The sequence below is a fragment of the Scyliorhinus canicula genome, chromosome 4 (assembly GCF_902713615.1).
Source record: "Scyliorhinus canicula chromosome 4, sScyCan1.1, whole genome shotgun sequence".
NCBI classification, from domain to species: Eukaryota; Metazoa; Chordata; class Chondrichthyes; order Carcharhiniformes; family Scyliorhinidae; genus Scyliorhinus; species Scyliorhinus canicula.
In genome coordinates, this window is record NC_052149.1 from 76,012,781 (window position 1) to 76,033,989 (window position 21,209).

General features: G+C 42.5%; 1 protein-coding gene across 2 annotated transcripts in view; it reads right to left on the reverse strand.

Annotated features, from left to right (window-relative positions):
• pgm1 (phosphoglucomutase 1) overlaps positions 1–21,209 on the reverse strand; it is a 94,075-nt gene that overhangs the window by 43,217 nt on the left and 29,649 nt on the right. For both annotated transcript variants that reach the window (XM_038794494.1, XM_038794493.1), the window contains exons 2-4: positions 13,427–13,589; positions 8,496–8,642; positions 5,764–5,889 (exon numbers count right to left, since the gene is read on the reverse strand). In XM_038794494.1, the coding sequence (XP_038650422.1) occupies positions 5,764–5,889; positions 8,496–8,642; positions 13,427–13,589 (436 nt within the window). The remainder of the gene's footprint in view (positions 1–5,763; positions 5,890–8,495; positions 8,643–13,426; positions 13,590–21,209) is intronic.

Consider the following 21,209-nt stretch of genomic DNA (forward strand, 5'->3'; position numbering starts at 1 on the left):
TGCCACCCTCCCTATGCAGTGAGCTGCAGAAGGGTCCCCATTTGGCACTTGCCAACTGCATTTAAAATGGGCCCGAAGCCAAATACGGCTCAGTCTTCAGCATGCAGAGCCATCACTTTACGAGTGTTAAAACTTCGCCAATTTCTTAGTCAATGATTTTCAAATGTGGTGGAAGCAAGGAAAGAGAGAAAGTTGGAAAAATAAATTAGATTTAGAAATAAAATTTTATATTCAATATACAATGCAGCTTGTTTTTTTTAAAGGAATTAGCCAAGATTTTATCATCGAAACTAGAACAACGCAGCGTTCTTAAACTGAAGACACATGTAATTAGCAGTGTTTCACCAATCCTGTTCATTCTTCAGTGGATCAGGGATATTTGTCATCACCTTTACAGCAGTAATATTCCCATTCAGCATTCTTCACACATTTAGCAGCACTTAATAACATGACACCCACTTTGAAGCAGCTGTCATCAGTTAATATTGCGATGGTCTTGAAAGAGCTGAATGGGCAGTTTGGGAATCAGAAATGGGAAGGGCATGTTCACAGTCAGCAACTCCATCTTGATGAAGGATCCACTGATCCATTGGTATAGAGCTTTTTTTTATACTAGAACTGACTGCACCATAGAAATGATGAACCACTGCCTCATGTTACTGACAATTTAGGACACCGCTCATGAATGTCTTGTCAGCATATATTTTATCTTGCATGAAGATTTTCATTTAAAAATGTGTTTTCTATTTTAAACTCTTTCAATAGTTATTTTTGAGAGACTATGGATGGAAATTAGAGTATCTTGAATTTCTGGTGACCTATTGAATACGGAACAGTTTGATAAATTGTTGCAATTTAACAGTCAGTTTAGACCAGGGGTGGGCAAACTACGGCCCGCGGGCCGCATGCGGCCCGACAAAGGTTTTTATGCGGCCCGCCAATGAGGTGCCCGGAATCATAACTGGCATTTTTGAAAAGCCGCCGGGGAAAAGCCGCTGAAGTAAATGCGCTTATTCAATAAGCGCATTTACTTCAGCGGCTTTTCCCCGGCGGCTTTTCAAAAATGCCGGTTATGATTCCGGGCACCTCATTGGCGGGCCGCATAAAAACGCGCGTCGTTGGGTGGATGAGTGGGGCTGTCTCATTGGTCGGTTTAGTTGGGTGTGCGACCAATAGGAGTCCAGGTTACAAACAATAAGCCTTATTATTGTTTGTAACCTGGACTCCTATTGGTCGCACACCCAACTAAACCGACCAATAAGGCAGCCCCACTCATCCACCCCACTACGTGCGTTTTTATCGTTGACTCGGCTAGGCTGTGCTTCTGTCAGTGTTAAGGATCAGCACAAGCAACTTGACACCTGATTTCAACAAACTGGTAAATGACTGCAGTCAGATGCATCATTTTCATTGACATTGTTCTGTTACTTACTGAGTTACTTTGGGCGCGATTCTCCCAAAACGGGAGAAATCGTAAAGCTGGCGTCAAACCCGCCCGCGCCCCTTCCCGACCGGGAACCGATTCTGGTCCCCGGTCGGGGCTAGCAGTCCGACGCCGTAGGCTCCGGCATGACGGGCTTAACGAATATCGTTAAGCCCGCTTGCCGGAGTTAGCGCCGGCTGACGCGTCATATGACGTCAGCCGCGCATGCGCGGATTGGAACACTCCAACCCGCGCATGCGCGGATGACGTCATCGCGTATTTGCGCGAAACCCGCGCATGCGCGGGCCGGGTTGCCCCTCAGCCGCCCCGCGAATGGATACTGCGGGGCGGCGGAAGGAGAAAGAGTGCGCGGGCATTGGGCCCGCTGCCCACGATCGGTGCCCACCGATCGTGGGCCCATGGCACCCTTGGCACGGCCGTGGTACTGCCGTGCCAATCGGTGCCATGGTTATGAAAAGCGAGTTTGTGACGCCGTTTTTACGAACGGCCAGACCAGGTGTGTTTGCCGTTCGTAAAAACGGCGTATAGGGCTGGGACTTCGGCCCATCGAACAGCTGTGAATCGCTGCCGGCCGTAAAAAAACGGCGGCAGCGATTCGTGTCGGGAGTTGGGCGGGGGGGGGGGGGGGGGGGGGGGGAGAATGGCGGGAGGGCGGGAAAAATGTCGGGAAGGCCCTCCCGCTATTCTCCGACCCGTCGTGGGGGTCGGAGAATTTCGCCCTTTGTTTTTCAAATAAATGTGCTTTTTTTTCTTTAAAGACCTTTTATTTTGGCTATTTAAAATATTAATTATTTTACTTAATATACTATGCGGCCCTTTAAAATTGTGAATTTCTGAATGTGGCCCTTGCACGGAAAAATTTGCCCACCCCTGGTTTAGACAATGAGGACCACTACTAATATTCAGCACAAAATCCAGTTGTGGAGTGCTGAAAACAAACAAACATGCAATGGCCCTGATGCAGCACATGTGGGATACTCACCTTAGTGAGAGGGGAGAGATAATGCATTCACGTTATGCATTGGTACCCATTTTTTGGGCACTAGAGGTGCTGTTAATGCTCCGAACTGTCATCCATGGCATATGCACAGACCAGTGGGGTGAGTTGTGTGGATGCCTATATTGGTAAAGGCATTAATGTGCATGTAATTAAGGTCCTACAATCATGTAGGCCAGGTAGATCATGACGTCAAACAGCATGCAATAGTGATTTGACACCTATGGTGGCATTTTGGAGAACAGTTCTCTAACTAATGCTCCCTGTTAGCCTTACATAGTTGATCACAATTTCAAAAAAAAGGTGGAATCCCTTCGTAGCAGTGACTAGCTGTGACTAGTGGTGCTCCGCAGGGATCGAAAGACCTGTTCCTGTGCTGCACGTTTCTTTGTTCTTTGACCCGCCAGCGTTATTTTAAAGGATATCAACTATCTGTGGGTTAGTTCCTAGTTGATTTCTTCTGGCAGTTCTAGGACCTGCAAATGTTTCTACAGTTATATATGCAGTGAATCATTCAGGTTAATGCTCAAAACCTTGACAGCATCAGATAGCAGTTTGCAGATAGCTGCATTTGAACCACCACGATAAACCAAAGGGTAGCTACTGGTTGACACATGCTATCGATTGATAACATGGCTCATGACTGTCGTTCACAACTCATGCACATGGGAGGTATATCTGGTGCAGTAGTCCTTCTGCAGCATACGTGACACCCACCTCCTACAGTATATGGGCAGCATGCAAACGATGCTAGTTATGCGGCTGTACAAAATGTGAATGGAGAAGAGTATTATCATACTGAAACAACTGATTGTCTGCATGTTTCTGGAAGAGCCTTGTAGCACTAAACAAAGCAAATCGAGATTCACAGTGGTGTGCAACCTTACCATCATTCGGGGCTATATCTTGCCATCAGCCAAATGGTGTGCAGCTATGAAGCAGACTCATCAGTAGAAGGAAGAGAAGGGAACATACAACAAAAAGGCCCCTTTCTGCCCAGAAGATGATACTGTTAAGAACTACACTGATGTTAAAAGCGAGATTATCCCAAAACCCAGAAGGGTAACTTGAAACACAGTTGTTAATGGTGTATATTTTCCGTTTGGTATACTGTGATAAAAATATGTCACCCAGGGAGGAAATGGTCCAGTCGTTGTGTAAACAATTAATAAATTAACTGAACAAAAAACACATGACAAGAAGGACTAAACAACACTTAAGTATATTGATAGTTATATACACACGGTATTACAGGAAATCACCCCTTGGTTCTAACTACCTAGGTTCCCAGAACTCTGAAACTCCCCTTTGTTCCCAAACAACATACAAGATTATATAACTCTTTATGAGCTAAACCAGCAAATAATTACCACACACAGGTTATGTGGCCACATTTGAGAAATGTTTTGAGTTTCAGCAAAGTCGAAATAATTTCAATCAACTCTATCAAATCTCTGCTCCAAGAAGACCAATCCATCTACTTAAATCTGGAAAATTATTCCTGCCTGATTGACAATAATTGGCAAAAAACACATCAGAATAATTAATTCCCTCCTGTGCAAGGCTAAGCCTAATGCAGCTCAAAGTGGTGCACAGAGCGCACCTGACCAGAAACCGAATGAGAAGGTTCTTCCAGGAGGTGGAGGACAAATGTGAGCGATGCCAGAGGGACCCGGCCAACCATACCCACATGTTTTGGGCTTGCCCCAAGCTTGCTGGGTTCTGGACAGCCTTTTCCGAGGCAATGTCCAAGGTTGTGGGGGTGGGGGTGAAGCCATGTCCAATAGTGGCAATCTTCGGGGTATCGGAGCAGCCAGAGTTACACATGGGGAAGGGGGCCAACACCCTTGCTTTCGCTTCTCTAATTGCACGCCGGAGAATCCTGCTCGGCTGGCGATCGGCTGCAGACTGTCTCATGACCTTTCTGAATTTCCCCACCTGGAGAAGATTAAGTATGCCACCCGAGGGTCAGAGGAAGGCTTCCTGGATACTTGGGGGCAGTTTGTCGGTCTGTTCCAAAACCTGTTCAAGGTCAGCAATGAGGAGTAACCTAATAAGAATTTTTTAAAAACACCACGAGAGATGAGAGGCGGGGAGCTACCTCCCTTTGTTTCTCCCATTCTGTCCGGAAAATTTCAAAAAAGCATTGGGGGGTGGGGGGGGGGGGGACACAACGGGGAAGTGGGAGGAACTACAGACCGATCCAGAGTGCAACAAAATGCATGTAGGGTCAGTTAAACGAATGACAAACTAAATCTCTCTGTATAATGTAGGAAATTAGCGTGGCCGAGAAAAATGTGGTGTATACATACAACTGCTTATAAATATGGGAAATGCCAATAAAAAGAAAGATTTTTTTAAAAAGAACAATTAATTCCCAAAGGGCATTCTGCATCACATGGTGCTATCAGTCACATGAGATCCACAAGGGTCACATCCTTTTTCAATTCTAAATGCAAATGGTTTATGTAATAGCCTCAGCATTTTGCCTTTACACATAGGCAACATTCTGTGTAATATAATGCTGCAATATAGAATGCAATCTAAAGTGTAGAGGGATCAGAAATTTAAAAATTGAAATATCCCTGAGGAAATTGATCTGTATTCTTCCTGACTCCAAAATCATGTTCACCATTTACAAGATACAATGCAGAGTGTGATGGAATACTCTCCACTTGCACAGATGAATGCAGCTCCAACAACACACAAGCTCAGCACCATCCAGGACAAAGCAGCTTGCCGGAATGGAACCCCACCCACTACCTTCAACATTCATTCTTTTTAGTTTGAACTTTCTGCCAAATAAAGGACACTATTTTCACAACAAGCGATTGGCAAGGCATTTTTATGGGTTTGCAAAGAATTGAATAACTAAAGCGCATTATCACACATTTGACTTCAATTTAAATAAATTGTGGTTCTGCTAGCTTATCTCATCCGCTTAAAAAAGTTTGCCAAACACCTTCCCAGGAAGAAGATGCATCTTTTTCTTTCTGGTCAAAATAAATTTAGGGTACCCAATTCATTTTTTCCTATTAAGAGCAATTTTTGTGAGGCCAATCCACCTAGCCTGCACATCTTTGGGTTATGTGGGCGGGACCCACGTAAACACGGGGAGAATGTACAAACTCCACGCAGACAGTGATGCAGAGCCGAGATCAAACCTGAGACCTCGGCGCTATGAGGCAGCAATGCTAACCACTGCACCACCGTGCTGCCCTAAGAAGATGCATCTTTAATATTTAGTTTTTATTTTTTAAAAGTCTTCTGTCAGAATATAAACATATGTTAACACCACTAGTTGCCAATTTACAGTTCATACCTCCGTGCATGGCATCCAATCTGACCTTCAGCTGATTTGGACCAGAAAGTAGCTCCTTCAAGGCACTAAAATCGAAGATGCTCCGGAGCATGCAAGTGTAGGCCTCCACTGAATCCACAATCTCCACTGGAAAATAATTACACAATGTTTATAGATACAGAGTTGGCATTCAATTTGGATGGAGTTAACTGCTCAAACACCAGAAACTCATAAATCAGCCAAATTGAAGCTAATACTTTAAGCCAAAAATCAGTAAGCTCTGCAAAAGTTGCATTAAACAGAAAAATACAACAATCTCCCCTGAACGTCCAAAGGAAAATATTGGGGTGAAGACTTAACGAACCAGTCAATGGTTATAAAACACTATAAAGATGGACAAGTTGATTACATGCATCAGAGGACTGAGTTAGAAGAAAAACTTCGAAAAAAATTGACCCTCTTCATCTCTGAAATTAGGTGAATTGGATGATTCAGAACGGAATAAAAGATGATTCAATAACAGTGAAATTCAAGTTCATGATTGATGTGCAGATAGCAGTTTTGTACATAATTGAGATTAATACCTGAAATGTTCCCATGTAATGTAATGGAGGCAAAAATTCTTGAATCATCCAGTATGCAATTAGGTGCAGTTATTGCACATGGGGAGGAGGAAAATGACAAAATAAATCATAGGTTCGTATGGAAAGATAAGTTAATTTGGTGAATGACCTGCCTCACATGCATGGAATTAAATCTACTGAAACTCATTTTACCTTCAGCACGAGGAGTGGCTTTCCTCAGACAGGGCTGGATTCAAACATATTTCCTGCAGATTGAAGGGTAGTGTGTACCCTACTGTCAGACTCAGTACTTCTTTGAGGGGGTGTAAGAGTACATCATGGATTCTTTGTTGCCTTTTGACTGTGCTGAACTGATGAATTGTGAATTTTTAGTGTGGCTTTAGAGCTTTTATCGATTTCTTCACCCAAGGTAGAGCATGTTGGCTACCTTGAGATATTCTATTTCGTGTACCAACAAAGATGAGAACAAATTTACCTCACTGGTGGAAAATCAGATTCGATTTATATTATAGAACCACCATTAAAAGTACTTCTGTAATTCCATAGATGCAACATAATTCTAAACTTTGTAGACTGGATCAACTCCGATCAACAAGTTCATTTTTCTTCAATGCTTGCTTTTGTTGATTTTTTAAAAACATCTCTATACAAATAATCAATGAAACCTATATACATCACTGGATTGGTGCACCTACTGAACTCAATGGGTGGGATTTTTCATGCCTGCTGCTGAGTGTTCCGTGGTGGCAGAGGCAACCTGCCATTGGCCAGCAACAGGATCTTAAGGTGGCTTGCCATTGTCCAGTGGCTGGATCATATTATCCCACCATTGTCAACTAGGTTTCCCGTTGTTCGCCGGTAGGACAGAAACGGCTGGAAAATTCCAGCCAATTACTAATTTTAAGTTGTAGACATTAACCCGGAGTTGATCCAGTAATTTGGTTATTCCAAATGAATATATCAAAGCTTTTGGTGGCTAGATCATTTACTGCGGATCTTTCAAATCTAAAACGGTGTGACCGTAAAATTAAAAACCTTATGATGGCGAGGAAGGAGAGTAAGTGAGGAGAGTGGTGCCAAGTTATCTAAAGAGAATATGTTTTAAAATATAGAGAAGTACTAATAGATTTAATATTTACAAATGTACTCTGAGCTTTAATAAAATAGAATACATCTTGGTTCTCCAAATGTGAACTAAAACACAAAAATCAACGGTATTACTAATCAAAAGAGTAAAATAAATATTATTTATTCTTTAATAAAAAATCATTTTATGGAATAAAATCAAATGTGTTCTGGGCTAGCAGGTTAAACCAGACCAAGAATTTTTAGGAACAGACAAAATGCTGTTAACTCCATTAAACCTCTGGCTTTTGACAGATTTCAACTCCATCAACCTAGCTTCCTATCAGATTCCTCAATTCTTCCTTTCCAACACTTTGTTAACAGTGGTTTTAGAGCTCCATCTTTTAAAGAATATTAATCATGGTAGCCTGGCAAATCCTCCATTTCTGGATCTTTATTTTCAACTAAAAAATAGCAGGTTATATCTATGCTGACAGCTAAATGCGCCATCCCATAAATACTGAAGCTTGAAAGATCAAAGTTTCACTTCCAGTTTGCATGGAGTTAGCTGATCACAGGTATAATGCCACAATCAGCCAGTTTTCATTGGATAAGGGTGGGGAAAATAATAATTGTTCCAATTATTATCCAGGAATCCTTGCTGGGAAATGCGTATGTGATCATCAGGTGTGAATGCGACCAGCTTAATTCTATGGTCGAATTATCTGTCCACACTCACTGAGGTAATGTATGAGAAATGGTTGAGAGACTGATCAATCATGCACTCTAAGAGTCTAGATGAATTGCACTTTCAAGAGAAATAGAAGGAAAATTCAAACAGTGTACATCCAATGCAATGTTTTGCAGTTCAGAACTGCACTGCAGAGAATCACCAAGAGAATGAGCACTGAGCCTACTATTACGTGTGTTTTACTGGCGAACTAAGAGTAGTATTAACATGCCCAAGAGGCAGGACACTGAGCTTACAGTGGAAAACTGAACAAGAAATGAGGAGAGTTAATGAAAAAACACTCAAAAAGATATTATGCAAAAAATTATTTTAGTTTAGGTCAGTGATTAGAAATGGTGAAAGGAGTTAGTTACCTGTGAGTGGTTTGAATTTGTTTTCTAAGTCAAACTGCTGTTTTCCAATTGTAGTTAGATCAACTTTCAGATCTGGGCAGATAGCATATTCTTCAATTGTTTTGCTGAGCTGAAAGATCTTCTCTGTGACAGCCTCAGGTGCCGGACCTACAAAATTCAAGGCATATCCATGATACTGTACAAAGCAATTCCAGCCCCCCATAACCCTGAGTCGCAACATAGGTGAATGAACACATAATTCTTGTAAACTTGTCGCGATTTTAGCTCTAGACTGCTCCAATGAGTTACAGGCACCAGATTTATAAGTAAAACATTTAAAATACTTTATTTATAACAAGAAAAAAGACTAATACGGAATGATAAAAATGGAACAATGGTCTGCTAATTTAACTATTCCCCAAATCCCGTCCCAACCCCCACCCAGACATTCACAGGACAGACACACAGTGGAGACAGAGGGGGGCGGGGGGGTGGGAGGTTAAAGAAAAAACAGGGATTAAGAGGTATGAGATGGTTCTTGGCAGTTGACATAGCGGTCTTTGTAGCCAGCGATCTCCGAATGATGTCTTGAGCCAGTACCTTCAGGCAGAGAGAGATAGAGAGAGAGAAAAAGAGTTTAAAACTGCCTCATACTTGCATCTCTTCACAGAACCCAGGATCCGCTTTTCTTCCGAAGGTCTGAATGGCTCCACCAATCGCAAGCAAGAACAGGAGATGCCCCAGAATTTCAGACACAATGATTGGTTGTTTCCCAAATCCATCAAACTAACATCATGAGCTCTGCCACAGAGTATCATGGGGATGTCCTAGGCTAGTTCAAATGGCAGTTTTCAGCAGGGGGGCAGTGGGGGTTCAGTTAAAAACTAAAAGTCTGCGTTATTTTCCCACAGCAGTGTTCACCTTGGGTCTCCCAAGTCCAGAATATGCTACCGTCTGCAGCATACCATTCTCCACTTTTGCTCTCTTTGCAGAATCTTCCTTCCAAACCCCCACAAGTCCCATGGGTTTTCCCTGCAAATTCCAACATGCTGACTGAAAGTTTCCCACCTTATTACACCTGGGCTTCCAAGTCTCATTTCCACCTCTGGTACCTTCCTTTTTGGTCTGAGGAGGAAATCTTGGAATATTTCCAGCTATCCACTCATTACCTGAGCTACCTGCCTACCTCTCAATCTCCACTTCCTATCCACTTCAGAATTATGGGGGTGATGGAACAAAGGTTTAAATTTATGGATTAGCTCATAATCGTCAGCCATATTTGCGGCTTGCTTCGCAGTTTGGACCTTCCCGTCTTCAACATGGTTTCTTATTATCGAAGGTAAGGAGTTCTTAAACTCCTCTAAGACAATGACCTCTCTCAGAACCTCATAGGTAGTCTCAACTCCAAATGCCCGTACCCATCAATTAAAATTGTTCTGCTTACCCCTTTCAAATCCTGCATAAATCTGTCCCAGCTGTCTCCTTAAATTCCAGAATTTCTGCCTATATGTTTCGGGAACGAGTTTGTATGCATCCAGAATAGCCTTTTTGACCTTGTCATAATCCCTTGATTCCTGCTTTGATAAGGCTACATACATTTCCTGTGCTCACCCTGGCAACTTACTCTGCAAGGGTAATGTCTACTTCTCTCTTGGCCATTCCAATTCGGTTTCTATTTTCTCAAAAAGCCCAAAAGAACATTTCTACTTCCTTCTCTTGAAATTTTGGGTGAGCCTGTATAAACGTAAACATATCACCACTGAGTTCCGTTCGAGATCTAGGCTCCCCGCTATGTTCTGGCAGCCTCTCACCCATTTCCAGTTCTACGATTTTAAAACCAGCCAGCAGAGCAGGCATTAAAAGGATGCAAGGATTAGACAACTTCTTTGCATAACATTGTTAACTGGTTTAATAAGTGACCTGGAGTACCTTTACCTAAAAGAGATCCTAACACTGCAAAAAAAATGTTCTTATGGTGGTCCCTCCCCAGCAAGGGATATTTTCTACATTTTTGTTTAAACTGTAGCTTCTTGAGTGTTTCTGGAACTTTGCTCATCGAGGTAAGTGGAGGGTTTCCATTGCATTCCTTTTAGAGGACGGATAGGCTTGGTGGAATCAGAAGGTGATTTACTTGCTGAATTCCCAGCCTGTGACTTGTTCTTGCAGGCACAGTATTGATGTGGCTGATCCAGTTCAGTTTCTGGTCAACGGTAACCCCCAGGATGTTGATATTGGGGGATTCAACAATGATAATGCGAATGAACGTCAAGATAATATTGTTAAGGGCAGCACGGTGGCCTAGTGGTTAGCACAACCGCCTCACGGCACTGAGGTCCCAGGTTCGATCCCGGCTCTGGGTCACTGTCCGTGTGGAGTTTGCACATTCTCCCCGTGTCTGCGTGGGTTTCGCCCCCACAACCCAAAAATGTGCAGAGTAGGTGGATTGGCCACGCTAAATTGCCCCTTAATTAGAAAAGATAATTGGCTAATCTAAATTTATTAAAAAAAAAGATAATATGGTTAAATTCTCTCATTCGGAGATGGGCATTGCCTGACTGGTATAGTGCAAATGTTACTTGCCATTTATCAGACCAAACCTGAATATGGTCCGGGTCCTGCTGCATATGGAAATGGACTGCTCGAGTATCTGAGGGATACGAATGGTACTGAACACGGTGCACAATCAGTGAATATCCCCACTTCTGACCTTATGAGGGAGGAAAAGTCATCAATGCAACACAAGATTGGTCCTGGGAGACTATTCTGAGGAACTCCTGCAGCAATGTCCTGGGATCGAGACGACTGATCTCTTTTTTTTAAACCAAACTATTTTAATGAGGTATTTTTGGCATTACAAGCAACAACAGTATAAAAACAGTCTACAAAGAACAAAAAACATAGTGCAAACCCCGACACCCATCCCTCCAAGACCCACCTATTTAACCCCCTATTCTTCGCCACCCTAGCCCCCCCCGGTTGACGATTAATTCTCCGGAAATAAATTGATGAATAGTTGCCACCTCCGGGCGAACCCTAACACTGACCCTCTCAAGGCGAACTTAATCTTCTCCAGGCCGAGAAAGCTTGCCATGTCGGTTAACCAGGCCTCCGACTTCGGGGGCTTTGAGTCCCTCCAAGCTAATAATATCCGTCTCGGGGCTACCAGGGTGGCAAAGGGCAGAACATCCACCTCTTTCTCCTCCTGGACTCCCGGATCTTCCGACACCAAGACGACTGATCTCTAACAGCCACAACGATTTTCCTTTTTGCCAGGTATGACTCCAATCAATGGTAAGTTTCCTCTCTATTCCACTGACTTCACTTTTGCTAAGTCTCCTTGATGCCACACATGGTCATATGCAGCCTTGATATCAAGGGCAGTTCCTGTCATTTCACCTCTTGAGTTCAGCTCTTTGTGCATGCTTTGGACCACGGCCTAGGGTGATTTCTCAAGGCCATAGTGGGACTTCAACCTTTGGATTCAGAGCCAAGAAACGTAGAATTTAGCATCCAATTAAAGTAGATAGTTCTGCCGTGAAGCTGCAACAGGCACAAATTAACCAAAGAGTCTCCTCCTGTACTGAAAGTTAAATTATGATGTGTGCTAATTCCATCAATATTAATATAAAATGTTACATTATGGATTGTTAGAGAAACCACTGACACAATTATCTCAGATAAGAATATAAAAACACACAATTAAAATATAAAACCAATCAGAAGGAATACTGTCAGTATTTAAAAATGAATCAAATATCAACAAAGAGCACAAAAATCAAGCTATTTTGTAGCTACATGTAATTTATTATTTACTCAGAAGTACAGTGTAAGGCCTTATGGTGGTTGCAGCAGCTGTCATATGAAATATTTCCAAATTGATGCCAATCTATCATAATTCCAGTTGCCCACATATGGTTTAAACTGGGACAGGATGGAGACTACACTACATTTATGTGATGCAGAAATGTGTTTATACTGTAAACTTCAGAGCAAATGAGAAATGCTGAATACAACTTTGCCACTTTTAGCCATACATCTAAGACCAGTGTTTGGACCTTTATGGATTAAAAAACAAGGATGTGGAACAAATTAGATAGTTCTTTCAATGACAGCACAAGCTTGATGGCTGAATTATCTCCTTCTGTGCTGTACAGTTTCTTTGATAAAACAGAAAAGGAGGAGATTGGGGGGGGGGGGGGGGGGGGGGGGGGGGGGGGGAAGAAGTGAAAATCATGAAGAACATCTACTTTACAAAGAGTTCTGTGCTTTGCCTAATGCAGCCCTGGTGTATCTAATCTCTCACGTGCTTAGATATTACATTAAGGTGGTGTTAAGGAGCTGAGCGAGGGCAGCATCCTACCTGTACTGATACCTCAGAATCTCAGTAATCAAGCTGGGATCATCATCCAGGTTTGGGAAGGAGGCCAATGCCTCTCAATCGAAAAGTAACCCAATAGAAGCAACTTCTGTAAACTATTCAAATATTCTTTCTTCGGCAGAAAGAGGAACTAGTGGAACACAAGACTACAAAAAGATTTATAAAAGGGCCACTGTTCTTCGGGAAGAGAGTCATTCATAATTAATGATTTCTCCAACCATTTTTTAAGTTAGTATTTTCCTCCTGCATCATCCTCTCTGACTCTCATTCCATTTTCGACAAACCATCCTCTAAAATGTCATTCAATTTTCACAAATTCAAAGGCTCATTGAAACTCTACCCAGCAGATGCTATTGCATCTTAGTCTATTTTCCTGGAATGTTGCATCACTGCAAATAAGGAAAACAGCTGGAAGTGAGTTGGGATCAATGAACATTTCCATTTTGGTCTAAAATGCAGCCACTACTTTTAAATTATTCCTTCAAAAAAAGAAAATGCTTGAGCATCACAGAATTGACTTAGAAAATCTGAGTTAATCGACAACCATTTCAACAACTGTTTTTGAATTACCCACCTCCACTGGAAATATTGTACTTGATCCCAAAATCTCCATCAGGTCCACCAGGATTGTGACTTGCTGTCAGAATAATTCCTCCAATTGCTTTGATTTTTCTGATAATGCAGGATACAGCTGGAGTCGAGAGAATTCCATTTTGTCCAATTACTAAGCGTCCAATCTGTTAAAAGGATGTTAAATATATTGAGAGTGGCATTATTCATTTAAAAAACTCTTCAACCCTGCTTTGTTTGAAGTGAAATTTATCCTTTCAAAAGTTGAAAAAAGCCAGTACTGAGGAATAAAACACTTTTCTTATCCAACATCACCATCATCGCGTTAGCGCAAGTGAATTTGCCTCCTATGCTGCACCAACAACATGGCTCAGCTCCAAACTCAGAACACCCTGACTACACCAGGGTGGCATTTCCAGAACCCACATCCTCAGTGATCTTTCTTAGGATTGCAATGTTTTTGAAAATTATGGGCTGCTTTATTTCATATATCTGTGCCTACGAAGATTATACCAAACTCAGTCAGCATCAGTAAAATAAATGACAATCTTCAAAACATCAGCAAGTCGACAATATAGTTTCAGTATGTACCTCATTCATTTGTACTCATTGATACTTCAACTGCAACTTCATAAAGAGTGCTGCAATTAGTGAAATGAAAGAATATTTTACGGAATTTGTCTATGTTAAAAAGAAATACACTTGAAGACTGATTTAACAAAAAAGAATAATAACTTACTTTTTTGATAAAAGGATTTTAAAAGGTTTTATACATCATTAGTAGATCTTTTTGGCAAAAGTTAGGCTGGATTCTCCGCTAGTGGGATCCTCCGTTTCGCCAGCCGTGCGCACACGCCTGCGGATTTCTCCGACAAGGTGGGGGAGCCCACAATGGGAAACCCCATTGGCCGGCTGCCGGGATGCAGAATCCCGCTGCCGGCGGGAGCGCGCCGCACCAGAAAACGGGTGCAGCAGGACAGAGAATCCCACTTTCATCCCCTGTAATAAAATACTTTATCTGGGCCACTCATTTATAGTGATTAAATTTGTCCAATTTTTATTGGGACACTTCAAATGTAACCCATTGTCTGCGAATAACTTTTGAGATGGTAGAGACAAATTTCTTCCTCCTTCCTAGAAGATTCAGGGGACTATGAACTGGAGCAGAGGGCCTCTGCAAGCTTCCAGTGAAAAAGGTGGCCATAGAGCTTTTGTTGGGTATAAGTCACGAATAAAGGGAAAAGACATAGAACGGGATACTCCGGCCACGTCCTCTCGGCATCCGGAGCATCCCACCCGAGATCAATGGATTTCTTCATTGCCCGCATCTCGCCCGTGGTGTTCTTGCGGGGTGGAAGAATTCATCCTATAAGATGGGATTCTCCGTTTGGGAGACTATGGGCGGGATTCTCCGCTTCCCAATGCCAATTTCGTAATTGGCGACCGGGTGGAGAATCCATTTTTACAACCGAATCGGGAGCGGCGCCCGTTATACGTAGGTTGCATGTGCTCCTGCCCCTCCAAAACGGCACATTGCGGCACGCGCTGCACGCTGTTGGGACGGCCTCAGGACATTACCTGAATGTTCAGTCCCCAATGGCCGGGTTCCCGACTGCGCGGTTGACGTGTGGTCTCAGCAGTCGGGAACCCGACGTGGCGGCTGCAGACCGTGTCCAGCGCCACCAGTCGGGCGGGAGGCGTGCTGCTGGCCGTGGGGGGGGGGGGGGGGGGGGAGGGGATGGGGGACACTATCTGGCAGTTTGGTCCACGCACGGCCGCCGTCATGTTGTATGGTGTGACCGCTGCAGGTCGTCGCCATGTGCATGCGTGGCCACGGACCCAGCAATCTACCGGCTGTTTATTTTGTGGCGGCTGAGCGTTTTATGTGCCGCGGCTGCTAGCCCCTCACCGGTCGGAGGATCAGTGCTGGGGTGGTGCCAATTTTTCCCACATAAAATACCACGGATCTTCCGGACATAGCCGCAAAATCGGAGAATACAGCCCTATGTTCTCCTGCCGGAGCTGAATAGCAACCGGTTTACGATCCAGGGAGTGCAAACCGGAAGCCAATTCTGTACTCCTTGCCGTACAAATGTATGCATGGCGTGGAATATGAGGGATTCCCATCTTGAGTGGGCAGCCCAATAGCGAGGTCCCACGGCCAGCAGCCAGCACCCCTCTCCCATCGACCCCGAAGCCCTCCACACCCCGCACCCAAATCGGCCCCAAACCACTCCTCACCAACTCCCCCCTCCTGGGTATCCCAGTGTTTGTAAGCATCGACCACATAAAGAGAGGCAAGTGCATTCTAAGTAGTAAGTGCATTCCAATCACTCAAGTGTGAGAGTTCACTGCATCTACCTCTCTTTGATGTGGTCAATGTTTACACAGATTGAGGTTTCACCACTTAGGCCACTGAACCATGAATGATTCTAGAATGAATCTAAGCTGCAGATGGTTTGTAGAAGCTGTCAATCACAGACCACTACTAGAAAGCTATTAATGGCTTGCAGCTAATAGAGCTGTGGGTACCAGATGCACCTGCTCTCCTTCTAGGAATGGACATGTGGAGCTGCAAGGTGAGTGCTGCAGCTGGAATCCCTGTCTGGCCTGCTTTCCAGCTTCCAGACAGGGGTCTTTTATCTGGGTGGGGGGTCTGTGTGAGGTGGGTGTCTGGGGGGGTAGGAAGATATTGGAAGATATCTGGTAGAGGACATATGGGCAGACAGTGCATTGTTGGGGGTGTGGGGTATGGAACTTGGATGGCCTACCACGCCAGGGCCACGCTAGTAGAGACCAAAAGTGATCTCGGAATCATGGAAGGCCGGAGCATAGGGCGACGGGTTTGTTAAATAGATGCAAAAGGGTCATTAGGACCATTTGCATTTATTCACATGTTCCTGCTGGTATGGACTTTGTTCCTGCATCAGCACTGGTGTTGGGGGGGGGGGGGGGGGGGGGGGGAGAGAGAGAGAGAGAGAGAGAGAGAGAGAGATCCCGCCTATAGACTCTGGGTATGAGGATGGAAATTGACAAGTGTGAGCTGGGGATGGTGTCCCTACAGGTGCTAATGGTGGGTGGTATGTGAACGGTAAGAGCAGTTGCAGCAAACAGTGAGCAGGAGAAAGGAACAGACGCTTTGTAGATGGGGAAGAGTAGTGGCTTAGAAAAGGGATTTCCAGTATTGAGATAGCAAGGTCTATGTTACAAAAAATTAACAGATCTGTACATTTTTTAAACAAAAGCTTTGTCGCTTAGGCAACCTTTCCTCAGAATAAAATTGCATTCTGGCTGTGACTGAGAAATAATTAGAATAAACACTTCTACATTGGTGAAAGCGAATGCTTAATAAACCAAAGATAGTTCCAGCTCATGGTCAAAAAATTAATCTATGTTTACTGCTAATCTAGAGGTTGGAATTGTCAGGTCAGAGTTCAGTTTGTGCAAGGAGGGAAGGATCAGGCTCAGATATATTTTTAGGAATGACTAAGGGAAGGGGATCGCTACCAAGGCGGCAGGGAGCTAGGAAACGAGAGAGGCCAGACTTCAGTTGACCTCAGGTGGTGGCACTCTGCTGTACTAGAACAGTGCAGGCCTAGAAAATGCAGCGAGGAGAATTGAATGGCAGCATTGAGGTAAGTACAGTATAATGAGGCATAGCTGAAGGACAGTCAGGCAGCAGTGATGGAAATAGGCAACAAAAGTTTTTTTGCCAGAAGGCCAGATTCGTGTATGATTACAAATACATTTTCAGCAGAGCTCCTGTGTATTGGCGTGTTGAGTTGGAAGACACTTTGCTTTGTAACAACAAGAACATGAGGCCACATAACCCAACATATTGAGGATCAGAAATTGATGGTGATGGAATAAGTCAAATTCTATCCTCAAATCAATGATCATAAGGAGTCATTAAGGAAGCCATCAAACACCAGCTTCTTTCATGTCATTTGGATTCACTTTCAGAGAATAGCATGTTGATATTCAGATAGATGGGAATATAGTTATTCATCTTGAAAAGAGAGAAGGGTGAGAGTAAACAGGAAACCACAGAGCAGCTGGCCTGGCATTAGATGTAGTGAAAATATTAGGATCTTATCAACATTTTTAAAAATACTTTTTTTAAGGGTGTAATTGGTGAGATAAATAGGGAAAAATCAGCAGATATGGTATGTCTGGATTTTCAGGAGGCACGATAATTTAATGGCTAGACATGATTAGGACTCATTTGAGTTGGGGGACAGGGACGATAATATATTAGTGTGGATTGAGAATGAGTTAATGATCAGAAAGCAGACATTAGAAATAAACAGATCACTTTCAACATGGCGGGGCATATATAGTGGATCTTTAATTAGTACTCGAGCATCAGCTAATTGCAACCTACATCAAATGACCGAGTGTGATATATTTAAGTTTTCTGACTATATAAAGCTCAGTAAACTGCAAAGAGAATGTTATGAGGCTGCAAAGAGAACGTAAAGAGATTACAAGGGTAAAGGACCAGTTAGGTTATTGGGAAAGAAGGTGACACATAGTATAGAATGCGGACATGAGAGAAATTAACCACTTTGGCAGGATTAAAAAAAACTAAATATTTTTTATAATATGAGGGGCAAGCAAATTTTGATACTTTGGGGGGGGGGGGGGAGCAGTCTTGTAATCAAATTACAAAGCTAACATGAAATAAAATGAATGAAAAAAATGAAAATCGCTTATTGTCACAAGTAGGCTCCAAATGAAGTTACTGTGAAAAGCCCCTAGTCGCCACATTCTGGCTTCTGTTCGGGGAGGCTGGTACGGGAATTGAACCGTGCTGCTGGCCTGCCTTAAAAAACAGCTATTTAGCCCAGTGTGCTAAACTAGCCCCTGACATGCATGTACAGAAAGCAATTTGGAAAGTATATGGTACCATCACCATCCCCAAACTGCGAGTACTGTGCAGTTTTGGTCTCCTTATCCGAGGAAGGATCTATTTGCCTTGGAAGAGGTACAAGAAAATACTTTCTAGATTGATTCTTGGCTGAGAGGGTGGTCTCTTCAGGACAGATTAAGGAGAATGGTCCAGTTTTCCCTAGAGTTTAGAAGATTAAACAGTGACCTGATTGAAAGATATAATTTTTGTTTAAAAAGTGGCCTTGACATGATAGATTTTGAGAGGCTGTTTCCCTTGCTGGACAATCTAAAACTAGGGGGCAGTTCTCAGGATAGGGGTCAACCATTAAGGATGGAGGTGAGGAGAAAAGAGCATCGTGATTCTTTGGAATTCTCTGGCACAGAGGACCGTGAAAGCTCCGATGATTAGTATATTCAAGTTGAAGATTGATAGATATTTTGGGGAACTGAGTGAATCAAGGAATATGGTGACAGGGCAATAAAATGGAGATGATGTAGAAATTCAGCCATGCTCTTACTGAATGGTAAGATAGGCTCAAAAGGGCCATATGACCTACTCCTGCTCCCATGTGTGTTATTATGTTAGACAAAAGTAGGAAAAAAATTGAAGGTATAAAAGCCAGCGGATGACAAATAGCTGACAGCAAACTAGGCTTTTTTAAAACTAAGGTTCAAGGAGGAAGTTTTACGGTCCTTGAAAAAATGACTTAAAAGTAGGCCATCTTAATTCCAATAAAGTAAGGATTGGAGAAAAGGAGCATATGCTTGCATTTTAAGAATAAGAGCGGATATAATACCACAGTTCAAGGTATAATCAAAGGATAGGGATACAAGAAAGGTTGCAAAAGGCAATAGAGCAGTGTATGAGTGTCTATTACACAATTTTGTACCTGTCCAACAGTATGTGAAAGATGTTATTGAGTCTCCTAAATCATGAGCAGTATTAAAATCCTTAATGTACTTGGACCTCCACAAATGTTAACACCTGAGGGAAATAAGAATGAAGCTAAAAGATGAGGGAGGTTTAGCTGCTTATTAGATTTGTAAGAGACATGCAGAAACTTGTCCAAAGAATAGAAAGGAACCGTCCTAATGAATGGCATGAAAGCGATCAAGATGCACTAATTCAGCCACTGTACTAACACGAGCACTGGATATTTTATGCATCATTTTATGCACATGCAATTCAAAGCAATTTGATTAATATAAAGTAGAATTATATAAAAAAAAGAATGAGAGAGTTGGATGAAGAGTGAAAATTAGCAGAAATATTAAGTTCATAAAGAGAACAAAACTCTGGTCAACCAGTCAGCAGATCAGATATTAGTTTTGCAAACAAAGGGAGTGAAATGCCAAAGTAAGCCTAATAGCTTCGGCAGTAGGAGAATTATGACATGTTTGTCTTGACCGGTAAAACAAATTTGTTTGCAGGGTATTACAAACTCTAATACCTGTAATCTCTTTTATTCTATTGTTATTTGGTCAATCTGTGAGCTTTATATATTTGGTGCCTGGAATTTTATTACAATTATATCCTCTCCCTACTATTTGTCATCATATTCTATATTTTTCTAAAAGTCAAAAGTGGAATCCAACTCATTTTGTCTGTTCTAGAAACATTGAATGAGCATCATCATACAAATGTATACATATTTTTAAAATTTTTTCCAATTAAGGGGCAATTTAGAGTGGCCAATCCACCTACCCTGCACCTACCTTGTGGGTGAGACCCACATAAACACTGGGAGAATGTGCAAATTCCACGTAAATGCATACATAATCGAACTCATCCCAGGCAGATAACAGCCATACATGCTTAAAACTCTAAATAATGCCGGGCACTTAGAACTATAAAATTCATACAGTGCAGGAAGCCATTCAGTCCATCGAGTCTGCACGACCCTCTGAAAGAGCACCCCACTAAGGCTCACTTCCCCGCCCTATTCCAGTAACCCCATAACCCCAACTAACCACACTTCAAATCTGAGGCTATCTTAGTTTTTGTGTCTTTTGTTTGGCACTAGATTTTAAAGGGGATGAGGTAAATTTGCAAAACGTACTGTGCTGATCAAATTATACAGCAAACCACGACTTCAATAAGTTAATTTCTTGCCCCGTTGATAAATTTCCTTTAATGTTAAAAAAGGGACAAAATCCTCTAACTGTCCAAATGCAATTTACTATCTTTTAGACTAAACAATGTCCTCAAGGCATTTGTTTGGTTAAAGTTATTTTTTCTTTCCGACACATTTGTGCTTTCACAGGGTTGAAGAAAAATCTTACCATTTAGCATAACAATTGTTCACTATCATATTTGCAGAAAAAACATTATAATTGGGCCTGATAGCATTACAGTCTTCCTATGGTTTAACTTAAATTGGGCAAAATGTCTTTGAGTAAATTTGATGAAAAATTTAGTGAATTTCCAGTTGGGATACTAAGTACAGAGGGTTAACTAAATTAAAAGGTTGGTGGGGGGGGGGGGGGGGGGGGAGGGGGGAGGAGGAGGAGGAGGAGGAGGAGGAGACACGCACACTATTTCTCTTACCTTGGGAAAATCATTTGAACTTGCAATCATTAATGCAAAACTAATTTTATTCATTCTTTCAACTATCCATTCTCTTCTGTATCCTGAGATTGCATCAAACCCAAACTGATGGTTTCCTCTGATAGCTGTAATAGTCTCAAATGAAACAAGTTGATTCAGTTTTAACTTAGTTCCTAGCTCACAGCACGGAGCTGGAAATAACCGGAAATGTTAGACATCACAAGGACGATTGCATGAAACATAAATTGTACTTAAGGAATGTTGTAAGTGAGAATAAAGGACATTAAATCTGGTAAAGTAGAAGCTTTTTTCCCATCTTTCTTTCTGTGCCTGACCTGGACATCTT